This window comes from Lissotriton vulgaris, chromosome 10 (assembly GCF_964263255.1).
Source record: "Lissotriton vulgaris chromosome 10, aLisVul1.2, whole genome shotgun sequence".
Lineage (NCBI taxonomy): Eukaryota > Metazoa > Chordata > Amphibia > Caudata > Salamandridae > Lissotriton > Lissotriton vulgaris.
Window position 1 is genome coordinate 579,701,137 of NC_141698.1, and position 15,841 is coordinate 579,716,977.

The window sequence follows — 15,841 nt, forward strand, 5'->3', positions numbered from 1 at the left end:
TGCAACTTCCTCTTGTGTTGTCTAAGGTACCACACCTGTTCTTTCTTGCCCAATCTAAGGTAATATCCGAATCCCCCTCGCAAAGTCTAAAGGGTTGCTCCAGTTCTCCCAAAGCTAGTCTGATATGGGGCACAATTGCCTTGCAGCAGTCAAAGATGGTGCTATCCACTCACGTTTCAGGGGTCTTTGCTACTTAAAATTCCCAAGTAAGTTCCTGCGCTCCATATGGGCACTAAACATCTCCCTTCCACTGGTGTTCCTTTTGGCATATGATATCTTCAACATCTGTTATAAACAAAATAGTATATTTAAATATGTACAAGTTTAACAACCCATGAGTAGGAAACAATGTGGCCCTTGGGGTATATATATACTCGCATGGGCCTGTGGCAAAGCACTGTCAAATCCCTTGTAATATACGACTACTAAAACAAAAAAATAGGATCAAACAGACTGTTTCACTATTTAAAATTGTGTGTGGAAAGAAATAGTTTCACAGCTAAAATTAGCAGAAAAATCTGTTCAGCAGGAAAGCTACCCTTCTTATCATTATTTTCAACTGATGAACAAATCAGGTATACTAATCCCATCTACCAATAAATATGTGTAATTTAAACCCTCATGCACCTGCAACATTTCACGAGTTATGATCAGACACACTCGATTTTGAGGCCAAGGGATGCCGCACATTTGCTGTGGATAACTGGAACAACTTAAAAGATATTTTCTTATCTTGACAGTGCAGGAAATAGTTCTTCTGTTCTATTTTTATCACTGGTCGGCTTAACTAGGGTTGTGTTCCCTTGACACCTATAGCAGGAAAAGGACAAATCGCGAAAACAGAAATGTGGATGGTGTGCTTTTTGTCTAAGGATGTCATAATTTCATAGCGTGCACATAAAAAGAAAGAAATATTCGACAAAAGAGACATTGCATCAAGTACATTACTAAGTATTAGATTTGGAGATTTTATTCGATATTAGGCACATACACCATGGACTACAATCATTCCATAAACAATACCTACATCTCTAGGAGACCATTTTTTTATTTTCCATTGCAAACATTGCAGTTATTCCCTTTCATCGGCGAAATACCTCAAATTGTCAGTTAATAAATATTGACTTCCGTCCTTTTTCCTTGTTAAATGTTACTGAACTGATCAAGTTTATTTAGCAGTAATTAATGCGATTGTAGTTAAAAACAAGGGAAAAGAAAAGAAATAACTTAATTTAACATAGATGTATTTCACAAATTAGACCAGCATTGGTCTACTAATAAGATGCCCATATGAGAAGCTTGTCTTAGTGACCTAATACTGATAATCAACATATACTGAAAAGGCAGATCTCAGTGGCAGCAATGAAGAAGTCTCTTTCATTACTGGCACATGGTACATCTTGTGATTGAGTTTGCGCCTGCTCCATATAACGGCGCCAATTGCATATTTATGATCATTAGATGCTTGTATCCTGAAACACTGACCAAGATGCTACTGATCCCAGTGAAAGTCGAGAAGCCTCAACGTTTAGAGAGCCTGATATTCGTTAAAAAGCTCTCAGATGGTTCTACTTTGTAGTAATGGGTGACGTTTATGTTGCGTCTGAATTTTTAATTGCTATATGACTTACAATATATCTATTCAGTAGAGAACTAGTCCCAATTGGTGTACATGCTGAGTGACAACAACATATGTTCTTCTTTGACGTGTAAGACACTGTTATACGCTTTGAAGGAGAAAGAGAAACATGGCATAGTACAGAGGTATATGTGGTAGAATTCTGACCAACGAGAAAACTATTTCCAAGATTTCCTCGAATATGTGGTAGTGTTCAGATCTACAAGAAAATCATTTCCAGGATTTCTTCTGCTATGTGGAAGAATTCTGATCTACAAGAAAACGATTTCCAAGATTTCTCTGTTGAAAGGTTAAATTTAGGCACTTTCTTGTAACTTATTTTTAGAATTTAAGATAAAGTTTGCTTATTTAGAGTTTAGCAGACAGGATGAACCATCACAAACACAGCGGATGTCTCTTCCGCTTTATTACAACCGCATAATAGCCTATGGCACTTGTAATACGGTGGACAGGATATCTATCACGTTTTGACGGAGTATCCCAGCTGTCTATCTCTAAATAAAGTCTAGAGTCCTTTTTGCAAATGCTACATTTGCTCGTTTAAATCTGTCCTACTGTCTAAGAAATGTAGTCAACAAAGGATGTAGTCAGAGCAATAAGAGGTGAGAAGCTCTGAAGTGGTCTCCTACTACTATATGGTTCCTATTAAAAATGCTGCATTGATCTGGTAACACATAAGACTACTTATTCATGCACGTTTGATATCAAGATCACTTCACAGATATAAAGAGTATAAAAGACTTTCTTTGCTTTCAACATTAAGGCTATTTACTTTCTTCATACTTAATATGAAAATGTTATTAAAAAAAGGACACAGAGTTAACAGCAAGAGTCATTTGGTATCTAAAAGGTGTATATTTTATAAAGGGTGCATATATTGTAAAGTGACAAAGACGATTTTTAAAAAATAAAATATAAATTACTTGACGTAAGAGGTTTCAGGGGCGAGACACCTAATCGGCATTCACATAAGACACTGAAAAAGATGCAAAAAAAACAGTTTTAACAGTTTTGATCCTGGCTGCGATATGGTGAGCACTCCCCCGAAAAATGATTGAGTCATGAAGCTTACATTAGTAGTGCAGATGAAACCGGGTATGTGCGGAGTTCGTTCCTAGTGTAAATATATCATTCTAAAGAGAGTTCTAATGCCTTTGAGAAAAATAAGTGCTTCTTGGATGTGACCAAGCTAATGGAGAAGTTGAACACTGGCATGGTAGAGTTTCTCTTGGGAGCTAGGCCGCGTGCAAGCATCACTGCCCCAGGGAACATTAGGTTGCACTTGCTGGGCAGGTTTGGTAAGTGATGCTTCATTGATGGACCAGCAAGTGTTCAGAGATCGCCGCTTTGAGGTTCCACACTACGTGGCTCTCGCTGATGACTGCGGGATAATTTTGGGAAGCGTGGCGCCCCTCGTTGTCGACTCCCTTTGTTGACTTGCTCTCCAGTTGATTTGACGTCACTGAAAAAAAGGGGGAAAATATAGTTAATTCTATATGAAAGTTACCTTTGGAGATGAAAATAGGTTGGGTATTGTCAAACTACAAACATGTCAATTATTTTAAGTTTGTAGGGCTATTTGTTATCGCAAGTCAGAAGGCAGATACAGGGTAAACAATCAAAACCAGATTTAAAAAAGTTACTTTATTTATGGTATATAAGTTAATTTACAGCCCCCTAGTAGCCTCAAGTTCTTCCCAAACTTTAGAAGGGGTTGGGGAGACGGTCAAGACCTTGCATGCGCACTCCCTGCACTGTCTAGGGCCATGGGGAGTATTTTGATCTTTTTTAATGCAGTTTTATTTAGCGTGACTTTACCCAAAGGTGTCAGAGCGCTTTACAAAAGAACGAGGTAAGATACATAAGGTACACAAGATACACTAAAAACTCTAATAAATAACATATATACAGTTACAAAGGTACACAAGAAAGACTGAGCACTCTAGCAAGTTACATAGATGCAGTTCCAACTCTATATATTTGCATATTTATATAGTAAAAAATTAAAAGCTGTCAGTGTTCGGTTAAAAGCAGGGGAAAAATACATATTTGCAAAGTTGACCTCATGTGAGTACTAGTTGACCGTAAGGGTCAAGAAATGGGTTGAATTATTTCAGAAAGTGCCTTTGGAGGAGGAGAGTTTTGAGATCAGTTTTGAAAGTCCGGAAAGAGGTGGTGGTTTGGAGGGATGGAGGAAGTGAGTTCCATATTCTGGTCGCATTACCAGAGAAGGATTGAGCCATAAATCTTTCCCTTTTGAAGGTAGGTGGTTTTAGCAGTAAGTTTTCAGGATTGCATGAAGGTCAAGAGCAGCCAGAGATGTTTAGTTTATGAGCCAGATAGCGTGTGGTGGAGGTGTGCAAGACTTTGTGGGTGATACATGCAGTCTTGTAAATTGACCTTGCTTCAATAGGAAGCCAGCGAAGAGACAACAGTAAGGGTGTAATGTGATCATTTCTTTTAGCCCCATATACAATCCAAGCTGCTGAGTGGAGGGTGGATTTTAGAGGGGAAAGATGGGATTTGGGGAGGCCAGCAAGGAGAGAGTTGCAGTAGTCCAATCTGGAAAGTACCAAAGATTGGACCAAGGTTTTTAGGTCTTGCTCAGGAAGGACGCATTGAACCCACCAGAGAAGGCACAGTTGGTAGCATGCATTCTTGGCGATGGTATTGATATGGGACTGTAAATTGAGCTTTTGTCTAGGATGACGCCTAGAGATTTGGAACTGTCAACAATGATAGGTTTGTTGTTGAGAATGTTCAGATTGTTCATCCAAGATTAGATAGGAGGAGGAGATAGTGAGGTCATGAGGAGAAGGAATTCTGATTTGGAAGGATTCAGAATAAGTTGATGAGTTGACAGCCAGTGGTGGTTGCAGTTTAGAGTGGTGTTGAGAATCGAAATGTTATGAGTGGATGAGATCCGTTTCGGTGATGATGTCAAAGTTCTGCCACAGAACTAAGGAGTTGCGGTACTCAGGGGGGGGGGGTAGAATGGGTAACCTGGTCCACAAGTGTTTTTACTTTTTCATCAAAGAAAACTGCAAATTCTGCTATCATCTTGGGAGGGGGGGGGGAGTCATCAAATATGGTGGGAGAGGGAGAGGAGATATTGGTGCTTTTGATAAGGTTGAATAAAATTCTAGGTCTGTTTTTTGCAGAATCGAGGAGAGTTCTGAAGTGCATCGCTTTTTCGTGGAAGATGTGTTTGTGGTAAAGAGATCTTGCAAGGCGGAGATTGGATAGACTGGTGGTGGAAGGAGAATGTCTCCATAGTTACTCAAGATTCCTCAAGTTTGTTCTTTCTTCGTACAGGGATTTATTGAACCATGGAGCAGATGGAGTGGGTCTTTTCTTTTTACTTTGCAGTGGAACAATATTATCAATTGCAGCTGATAGACTGGTGAGACATTGTGTGGTCAGGTCGTTAACATTAGAGTAGGGGTCTAAGATTGGAGTAGAGCTCATAGCCATGTTGCAAAAAAAGTCAAGGTCGATGTTTTTGGTGTTGCGGAAAAAGGCAGTAGTTCTTTTAGGTTGGCCATGAGTAATAGAATGAGATAGGTGCAGAGAGAAGGGTTTGAGGAAGTGATCAGACCAGTCTACTGGTATAGGATCAACAGCAGTTAGCATATCTGCTTTGGAGATAACAAGGTCAAGAGTGGAGCCCTTAGAGCGAGACAGTTTTGTGCTATGTTGAACAAAATCATTTCCTAAGAGAAAAGTGGCAAGCCTGTTGGCCGCTGAATCTTCTAGATTGCCCCAGTGAAGATTTAAGTCTCCAATAAAAATCTGTTTGACCCTTTTCGAGTATTGCTCGCTCACAAAGTCAGTGAATTCCTCTGTGAATGCGGAGCTATCACCAGGCAGGTGATAGATGGTATGAACCCTGACAGGGGAGTTTTGCTGTATTTGAGGTTCCTAAGAAAGACATTCGAAGGAGCAGAAAGAGCTTATAGGAAAAGCTTTGAAATGATGGAAGTTCCTGAAGATAACTGCTACACCTCCCCCGACTTTATCTTCTCTATCATTCCTGAGAATGGAAAATTCAGTGGGGAGCAGAAGATCGAAAGAAGATTGAGAAGTGTCATTGAGCCAGGTCTCAGTGAGGAAAATATATCCAGGCTGTAGAGATTAATGATGTCTGAGATTTCCAGCTTGTGCTTGTTTGCGGATCTACAGTTGTGAAGCAGACAACGAACCTCAGAGATGAGTGTTTTGGTGAGGGGGAGTCGGGGCTTTTAGGGGTGATAGTGATAATGTTCCTGAGAATGGGTGACTGGATTGAAGATGGTTGATGTTTGGTGCGGGAGAACAAGATGGTTGGAATAGTGCAGTTATTAGCGTTAGCTAGAGAGGAGAAGGTCTGGGGGTGGCAATTGGAAGAATTGTAGTTCGCCAATAGGTTGGAAATGTCAGTTGTTGACAGATTGTGTGAAACTTTTTTGGGGCGTGGGAGAAGGGTACCCCTCGGGAGTTTGGGGAAGTGAGTGCTCGCACAGGGAAGTAGGAAGTTGGGGAGAGTGGAAATGTTGGTACTTAGGTGGCAGATGGTAGTTTCAAGCTGGGAGATAGAAGAGATGAGAAGTCCTAGTTTATTTTCTAGGGAGAGGGAGAGCATGGAGAGGGGGTGGATGCAGGAATATGGAATGGCGGGAGACTTGTCAAGAGATGTTGATTGGAGGTAATTGTCGGTGCAGCTGAGGAGTAGAGAGAATAATCTGGACATAAATTGAGTAAAATAGGAATATTGACTTTTGGCTGAGGAAGAGAAAGGTTAGGTCTGTAGTAAGAGGACAGGGGGAGAGGATAGTAGTGGGTCATCATGTAGATGAGGGAGCAGGCCATTTGCTGGGAAGGAGTGTTGCGGGAAGCATCCCAGATGGGGAAGGTGGGGTTGGGGGAGGGGAAGTGGTTGTGAAGGAGGGGGACAGGACTGCCAGGGGCGAAGGCTGTGCCCCAAAGGAAGACTGCAAACTGGAGTCCTGGAGGGTAAGGTGAGGTGAGGGAGAATTGAGGGAGGAGGTAGAAGAGGATTGTAAAATAGTGTTCCGGTTGATAAGGGGAGTTGAGAGAGAATTGAGGGTGGAGTTATATGAGGAGTCTGGAGGGATCGAAATGCCAGGTATGAAGAGCTGGGATGGGAAGAGGTGGTCAAAAGAGAGAGATAAGTGTCTTTGGCTTGGATCAGGATTTTGCCGTTGTTGTAAAGTATGATAGTGAGTGAGCGATCGAAACAAGCCGAGGGGGAGATTTTTAGTTGGAGCCCATGTCGGAGGAAGAAGGAGGAAGTAACGTTAAGGGAGTTATTGAAAATGGTGTCCCAGAAAGAACATGAGGTCAGTTTTGAGCCTCCTATAACAACCACTATGGGATGAAATTGTTCAAGGGTGTTGTGTTTGAACCTTTTTGCTGATGCTTTTGACATATTGGGGGGAATGATCTTGAAACAGTTGGCTCCAGTTTTCACTCGTTTGGACAACATATTTGTAAGATGAAGAGGGTGAAGAGAGGGAGATGTGGGGGAAGAAGAGAATGCCACAAATGAAGTGAAGGCGAGTAGAAGCAGAAGGAAGAGTTGGCCCATTATTCGGGAAGAATTAAGTAAAAAAGGAGATCGGAGGGGAAGGGCGAGAAGTAGAACCCATTGCAGATAAGGGCAAGATGATGTAGCTAAGCCTCTAGGTCAAGGGATGCAATAGCTAGGGCACAATGCTTCAGCTGATCCTCTGCAGAGTATGAAGAGGGGGCCCAGGACCTATGCCTCATCTGACACAGGTTCGACCGTGCAAGTTCGGATACAAAGTCAGATAGGATGTCAGCCCCTTTAAGATCAGAGCCATAACATCAGGGGTGAATCATAGGCCAAATATAAGATAAATAGGATACAAAGATGCGAGCATAAATAAATAAACAAGATACGTCTATGTAGTAGGTCCCCTGCTACAAGTAGTGCTCTGGCCACTGGTGAGGTTCTGTATGTTTAGAAAGCGGCCCCAGTCTGAGCGGAGGTCGATGGAAAGAACAAGGTGTTTTTGATGATAATGCCAGTCCAGAACAAGTGGCGTTAGAGGATGATGCAATTTAAGGGAGAAGTGGGCAGGAGCAATGGGAAAATCTCAGAAGCGCAAAGGATGCTCAAAACGAGGCCCAGGACTTTCGCCTGATCCGACCCAAGTTGGCCACTAAAAGTTCGGACACAAAGGCAGATATGATGGCAGTCCCTTTTAGATCAGGATCTGCAGGCGAGACCAAGGGACAAAGGGTGCTGCCAGAATGGTCCGGAGGGAGCAAGTGGGGCTTGTGTAGGGAAACCAGGACCTCCCCCAAGCCTGACCCAAGTTCAACGATCACAAGGTGAAGCATGTGAGCAGGTTAGCAGGCTGCCCCAATAACCGCTAGGGCTGTGTGAGAGATCAAACTCTTAGGTGACTGCCAGACCAAAGGGGGAGCAGGGAAGACTTGCAAAGGGAGCCTAGGACCTCAGCCACATTGGATCCAGGGTCACAGACCATAAGTTAAGGTACATGAGCAACCACGTCAGATAAGTTATGACACATAAGCAGCCACAATAATGGCCCCAATTAGGTCTGGGGCCGTAGGAGAGAATTAGGACGTTAGTTGTGCTGCCAGAGCGGGTGCGAGGGAGCAAGGTGAGGCTCGCAGCTGACCTCCACAGGGCTTGACCAGAAGCGCCCACCACAGGGTGGCGCACCACGACAACCAAGAAGGCAGCTCCAGCTAGAGTTGAAGCTACAAGAGAGGCCAAAAGCCAGCCGGTGTTACTGGACCGGGCAGGAGACGAGGGGAGCAGAGGCAGACTCCTGGGAATACGCACAGAGAATGCATATGCGATCCTCGCATAGAGTGCACATTTTCCATAGGCAAAGCACAGGAAAGAACAACCTCCGTTGAATTGCACCCCCCTCCCTTCATCCCAATAAGCAGTGCTGGGCCCATTCTTTGCAGCAGGTAGATAAACAGCAGGCCAGACAATGCAATAGCACACAAGAAGATGGGCCATGAAGGCTTTCTTAATTTCAAGGGCCCACCGTCCAGGTTCGCACAGCAGCATCCAAGCAGACCCACTGGACGGTCCCACTGCTCCGGCCTAACAGACCCCAACAGTGGGACGAATTTCATCCTGCCCCCCCAGCAGTACTCAGCGCGGGGCTCCCACACACCAGTAAGCAGGGTAGCAGGAGTGCCCCCGGGGCCACTGCGGAAGCAAACTTCTACTGACTGCCCTCCGCTAGTGTCCTAGAGAGCACCGGTTCTAGGTCTGAAGGCCCTAGTTACTACTAATCAGGGGGTCACGGTCTTACTATAATTGCCAGGCCAGGCGTGGGCAGGGCCACTGCCACAGATGTCTGCCCCTCCAGCCCGGGATCTCCAGTTAGGGCTGCAGGCCACCGCGTCTTACCGGATTTACGTGCAGCCAGACCTTGCCACTCAGACCTCCCATGCCTCACCTCCTCTATTCTCACTGGTCAGAGCGGGAGTCTCCGGCTCCCTGCTACAACATCTCACCTCCAGGGACTAAGTGTCCCCATGTGTTTGCACCGCCGTTGCCTCCCCCGGGCTACGTCATTCAGGCTACGACTGCACCCGTGCTCAGCAGGGAAGCCGACAGCATCAGTTGGGACCGCCTCCACAGCTGGCATCTTGTAAATCGCATCCGTCAGACTACTCCTTCCGTGCCAAAAAAAAAGGTTCCCGAGCAGGCCGCAGGGCAATCAAAGCAAGCCTCCCATCCCCGTGGGAATGGCCTTAGTGGACCCGCTGTCGTGGGGTCGCCTCCATGCCTCTAATATTGTGGATCACCCGGTCGGTGCAGCAGAGCTCCGTGACCAAGCTCTTACATGGCCGCCATCTTCATTCTAACACACACATCCTGCCATATGACTGTGCCAGGGTACAGCCACAACAAATCCCCTTAACTTTAAATCCAAGGGCATAGACGTCACTTAGGGGTCGCAACTGCAACCTCTTGCTTGCCCTCTGTGATCCCTGGCACGGCCTTTGCCACCCCGGCCTCAAAGGTGGCAAAATCAATGCCAGGATCAAAAGGCCAGCTTGTCCTAATGAACGTCTGTTGGGGCTCCACTTTCTTTGTTTTCTGTCAATTTTTTTATTACATTACTAGTGAATAATACTTTATTATTCACTGTTAGTGTAATAAAGAAGTAATAACAATTAGGTGGAATATGACCCTACCTGTCAGCTGAGGTAAATAAAAAATACTGTTACATGTGTGTAGTGCCTGTACTTGTGGGTGAGAGTTTATGTGGGAGTGAGTGTGTGAATGTGTGTGTATGTGTGAGCGAAAGTAAAGGTTAAATGGCACGTGATGTCTCCTCAGCTACCCCTGGCATTTTGGTGGATTGGCGTTCATGTCCAAGGAGGTACCGAAACAATAGGCAAAGGAGCTAGACACTGCCCATGCTTGGAGGAAGCCTGTCCAATACGCGAAACTGTACAATTACAAGCAAAACACAGAGTGATAGAGGAGGACAGATGGCTCTTCTGCCACAGAGTCTAGCCTGGCCTTTGCTATAAATCAGGTCTGAAGTCATCAGCACATGCCTCTCATCCTCACACGCGCCCTTTTCTTCCTACTCATTCCTCACTAATAAGTGTATGAATACGCCAGCTCTCGTCTCCTTTCAGTAAAAGAGAATCACGAGTGATTGATCAAGAAACTATTAAAAAGGACCCATTCTTGCTGACACCCACACGGCACACAAAACAGAGAAAAGGTGGTGTCAAAGGTTTGCACATAACCACTACAGCGAAGAATGATATAACATTCGGGGTCGTCTGTACTGTGTACTTGCGGTCAAAAGTGTTATAGACAACGTCTGTTTTCCCTTTCATTGAGACAGATTGGAAAAAAGATGCACGTCTTTCTAGGGAGTACATCACTTAAATAAGTAGCAGTTTTCAGTTGTTGAATGTCTTTGATCGTCACATTTTAAGTGTTATTTCTTGCTAGCAACGATAAGTACAAGCACTCTTTAGACAGGATATGTTTTTTTGTTGATTTGTTCTGCCAAGAAAAAAGTTTTATTTTATGGATGAAATATGTGTAGTTCTTATTTTCAGCAACCTCTCATGCACTTGAAAACGGATTTTCTGGAGATAGTCTCAATTATATTCTGTGTAATCTTTCTTCAATTGTAACAATTAATCAGAACTATAGTATGCCACACAATCAAAAGTAATAACTGGCAAATTCCACAGTAAAGAAAGCTGTTCTTTACTGTGGACAAGTTACATACTTTCGGTAACACCTTATCTGGCAGAGACATGATCTAGCTGCAGATTCCTTGCCTTTGATTTTTGCAGGTGTCAGACTGGATCCCGAAGATTTTTCTTCGAGCAATACCCTTGCGTGCCAGTAGGTGGCTTCGCGTGACATCGTTGGCATCGTCTCCGCCGTTGTGATGTCCGCGTCACCTATATAGGCACCAACTTGGCGCACTAACATCAGTCACTTTTCACGACTTTCCACGCCAGAAGTATGGAGCCAAGAAGTGCACCGACATTGGTGTGTTTCTGAACAACTAGGGCCCTGAAAGGGGGTTAAGCCCTGACCCTTAACTCCAGTCCGGGGAGGATGGGTGGGTCTGTAAGGAATCTACAACTAGATCATGTCTCTACCAGGTAAGGTATTGCCAAAGGTAAGTAACTTGCCATCTGATAGAGACATCCAGCTGCATATTCCTAACCTTTGAATAGATACCCAAGCAATTCCACTCCTGAAGGAAGGACTGCAGACACGTTTAGACCAGGATGTCTTTCAGGATAGAGCAGCCACAAAGGCCTTCCCATCAGACTTGACTGTCCAGGCAGTAGTGTCTGGTAAGCATGTGCAGGTATGTCCACGTTGCTGCCTGACAAATGTTGAGGAATGGAGCACCTCATTGCAACGCTGTGGTTGCAGCCTTAGCTCAGGTGTTACGAGCCCTTAAGCCTGCAGGAGGCTGATTTTGGCCAGAGTGTAGCTAATTTTGATGCGGAAGATAACCAATCATGAGATAGTTCTCTTCTGCACCAAACAAACTTTCTTTGATCCAGCTTACCCCACGAAGAGTTGGCTTCCACCAGGAACTCTTTAGTGAGGTCAAGGTAGAACGATAATGCTGTTTTGGATTCCAGACTGTGGAGTTGCTCCTCGTCTTTAGAGGGGTGTGGAGGAGTGTAGAAAGTGGGCAAGGTGACTAATTGCCCCATGAGGAACGAGGCTATCACTTTCGGTTAGAAAGAGGCCCTAGTGCGAAACACCAATTTCTCAGGGAAGATGGTCAGGTAAGGAAGCTTGGATGACAGAGCCTTCAATTTGCTCACTCTCCTGGCAGAAGTTATTGCCACTAAAAAGGCTGTTTCGGTGGTAAGCAGCCAAAGGGGGCAGTTGTGCAGAGGTTCGAACGATCACACCTCAGAAAGGTAAGAACCAAATGAAGGTCCCACTGAGGCATGATGAAAGGGGCAGGAGAGAACATATGTACAAGCCCCTTGATAAATCTATTTACAATCAGGGATTTTAATACAGAGGGTTGGTCAGGCAGCCTCAAAAAGGCAAACAGGCCCAAAAGGTACCCTTTGAAAGTGCCCAGAGCTGAGCCCTGATGGGCAAGGTTCAAATAAAGAGAAGGACTTGAAAGAAAGAGAAACAGAAAGAGGATTAATAGATCTTTCTGTATTATATTTTTGCAATTTGTGCAACAGGCAGGCATACGCGGTCTCGGTATAGGGACGCCTTGCTGCCAAAATAACATTACATACTTCGGGAGGAAGGTCCAATGAAATCAACTTGCACCACTCAATTTCTATGCAAGAAGGCGTAGAGTTGACAGGTTCGGCTGAAGGATCTTCCCCTGCTACTGCAACAGAAGATTCTAAAGAAGGGGCAGTCTGATCGGAGGATCAATGCTCAGTTGGAGAAGCTCGGGCTACCAGACTCTCCATGCCCAGTCGAGAGCCACAGGAATGACTTGGGCATGGTCGCTCCTGATCTTCTTGAACACTCTGGATAGAAGTTGTATTAGAAAAAAGGTGCACAGAAGGCCAGAGCTCCATTCAAGACGAAAAGCATCGCTGAGTGAGTGCCGCCTTGGAAACTCTAGGGCACAAAACTACTGACATTGCACATTCTCCTTGGAGGTGAACAGATCTACCCAAGGCTTTCCTCACTGCCGAAAGAGACCTTGTGTCACCTTCAGATGGGGACACCATTTGTGATCCACTAGGCATCAATGGCTGAGTTTGTCTGCCCTGGCGTTCAGGAAACATGGCAGGTGTTGAATCACTAGCGATATGCCTTGCTGTTCCAGCCACATCTAGAGACGCAGGGCCTCTTGACCTAGGGTCCATGACCCCACCCTGCCCTGCTTATTGCAGCAACATATGGCGGTGGTCTTGTCCATGAACACTTAAACCAGTTTTCCCTTCATTTAAGGAAGAAAGGCTTTCAATGCCCAGTGAATCGCTTGGCGTACCAGCAAGTTGATGTGGAGTCCGGGTTCCACTGGTAACCAGAGTCCTCTGATCTCCACCTCTTTCAGAGGGCCTCCCCATCCCAGGAGTGACACATCTGTCACGACTATGTGGTCTGGTTGGGGAAGGGAGAGGGGTTTGCTTCTGACCCAATCGCGGTCTGTTAGCCACCTCTGCAGGTCCTCTGCAGTTCTCTCTGAGAAATTAACCATGTCAGACAGATTCAACTGATGCTGCACCCAATGTAACTTCAAGTCCCACTAAAGAGCCCACATATGCCATCTGGCATGTGTAACTAGCAGGATGCAGGGGCCCTGAGGCCCAGCAGCCTCAGAGTCATTCTCACAGAAACCTAGCATAGAGGCTGAAACATCGGTATCATAGCCTGAATAGCCTGGACTCGCTGTTCGGGAGGCTAGGCCCGAAACTGCAATGTATCCAGAACAGCTCAAATGAAAAGGAGCATCTGAGAGGGAGTTAGGTACGACTTCGGCATGTAAATAGAAAACCCCAGCGAATGCAGGAGGTTTGCCGTAGTCTGCAGGTAGGAGAAGATGACCTGGGGCGAACATGCCTTCAACAGTCAGTCGTAGAGATGGGGGAAGACTGGCATTCCTGATATGCGCAGGTGAACTGCGACCACTGCAATCACCTTGGTGAACACCCAAGGAGTGCTGGTAAGGCTAAATGGGAGCACAGAGAACTGAAAGTGCTCATGGCCTACCTTAAACTGCAGGTACAGTCGATGGGCAGGCAAAACGGGAATATGAAAATAGGTGTCCTGCAAATCCAAAGCTACCATCCACTCTCCTGGGTCCAGGACAGACGTGCCCTGAGCTAGAGTGTGCATCTTCAACTTTTCTTTTTTGAGGAAGTTGTTGAGGGCTCACAGATCTAGGATAGGGCACAGTCGCTTTTCCTTTTTTGAGACCAAAAAGTATCAAGAATAGCAACCACAGCCTACTTCTGGCACCAGAAACCTCTCTATTGCTCCTTTGGCCAAAAGAGTGATGACTTCCTTCTGAAGCAAAGTCAGATGATCCTCCATCAGCTGGTTGTAAGTTGGAGGCATAAAGGGTGGTGTATTCTCGAATGGGAGAGAGTAGCCCCTTCGTACTATCTGAAGAACTCATCTATCCAACGTGATGTCCTGCCAGTGATAGAGGTGATGGCTGATCCTGCCACCAACTGGCCACCCATAGTCTTGAAGGGCTGGACTAGGAAGGTTTGGAAGCTGAGGTTGCAGGAGGAAGGGGAGGACTGACCTGGCCTCTGGCCTCCCGACCCACGGGGCTGGAATGAGCCACACCCACGGCCTTGCAGAGGTTGCTGAACTTGCGCTGTCTTGTGGCTGAGGTATGGCTGGCACGGCTGAAAGCCCCTTCTGTAGCCACAAAAGTGGCAAAAGGCAGACTGGGGACGAGTGGCCACTGACAGGCCAAAGTCCGGGAGTCCTTAACCCCTTCCATGCTCATGACGAGCTCAGCTCGTCATGAGGCACACTGGAGCTGTGCTTATGACAAGGTGAGCTTGTCATGAAATAATGCCTTTCAAGCTTTTCCAGTACAGGACGGGAAAAGCCATAGCAGCCAAGGTGTTACAGCACTCCAGCTTCATCTCTGCATTGTCTCCAAAGAGACGGGCTGTCATCAATGGGCATGCCCATGAGAGAGGTCGGAACATCCCCCGGAAAGCCAGATGTCCTCAACTAGATGTGGCATATAACATCCACTGTAGTTGAAATCGCTCTGCCCAGTGAGTCTGTTATGTTGAGCCCATAACAGACAGTGAACTTTGCTGCATCTCTCCTCTCTGACACTGCTTAGGAGAGGATGGCCCAGTTCTCCTCCGGGACCTGTGGCAGCACTGCACCACAGTTTCCCACAAAGTGTGGAAATAACAGCCCAGTAAGCTTGATGCGCCGGTGGGTGCCTGCAGCGCTAGAAGCCTCAGCATTAAGACCAGCACCGAGGAAGGTCGCAAAGGCGTGACCGGTTTCGGTACGGCTCCATTGCAAGATCCATGGGAAGGCATTGGCGTCAAGGCAGGAGTTGCTGGAGTGGAATCTGATGGAGCCCCCTCTGAGCCTCCCTTGCCCAAAGGAATGGCAGTAGGGTCAGGCTGCCCAAATATGAGGCTCATGGCATCATAAAACTCCTTAAGATGGGCGGAGGTTGCTTTACCTTACGGAAAGGCTGCGAATCATGGAACCAACCCAGGTGCAAGTTCCAAGGAACGAGGCATAGAACGCCAAGGATGGGGAGAAGTCAAAGCACTCTTTGACTTCTTAAGTTTCTTGTGCTTCTTACCTGACCAATCAAAGACTTTGAGTGGGAGGATAAAGACTATGGGCACGCGCAGCAATGCCTGGACTTTCCTCTTGATCAGGAATGTGAATGAGACCTCAGGGGCGAATGACGCAGTGCTGAGCACCATGCCGCAAGTAGCTTAAGGCACCGCTCACTCAAAGCTTTCAAAGACAAGGCCCGGCAGTCGGAGCATGACTTCGAGTTGTGGTTGTGCTCCAGGCATGAAAGACAGACCAAGTGTGGATCCGCCACTGACATGGTACGGTGGCAGGTACCACACGGCTTGAATCCAGAAGTTTTCTTGGACATGTTGAAAATCTACACACCAAAAGAAACGTTAGACAAAACATTAAAAAACCCCATCAAAAAGTAACCGAGGGCGATACGGACAACA

General features: G+C 45.9%; 1 protein-coding gene across 1 annotated transcript in view; it reads right to left on the bottom strand.

The window, feature by feature from the left end:
- Positions 1 to 948: 948 nt before the first annotated feature.
- The window catches only part of LOC147688550 (sorting nexin-29-like), a 778,635-nt gene continuing 763,742 nt past the window's right edge, over positions 949 to 15,841 (bottom strand). Inside the window, exon 7 of the mRNA XM_086939800.1 lies at positions 949 to 3,101. Coding sequence (XP_086795926.1) covers positions 2,972 to 3,101 — 130 coding nt within the window. The 3' untranslated portion in view covers positions 949 to 2,971. The remainder of the gene's footprint in view (positions 3,102 to 15,841) is intronic.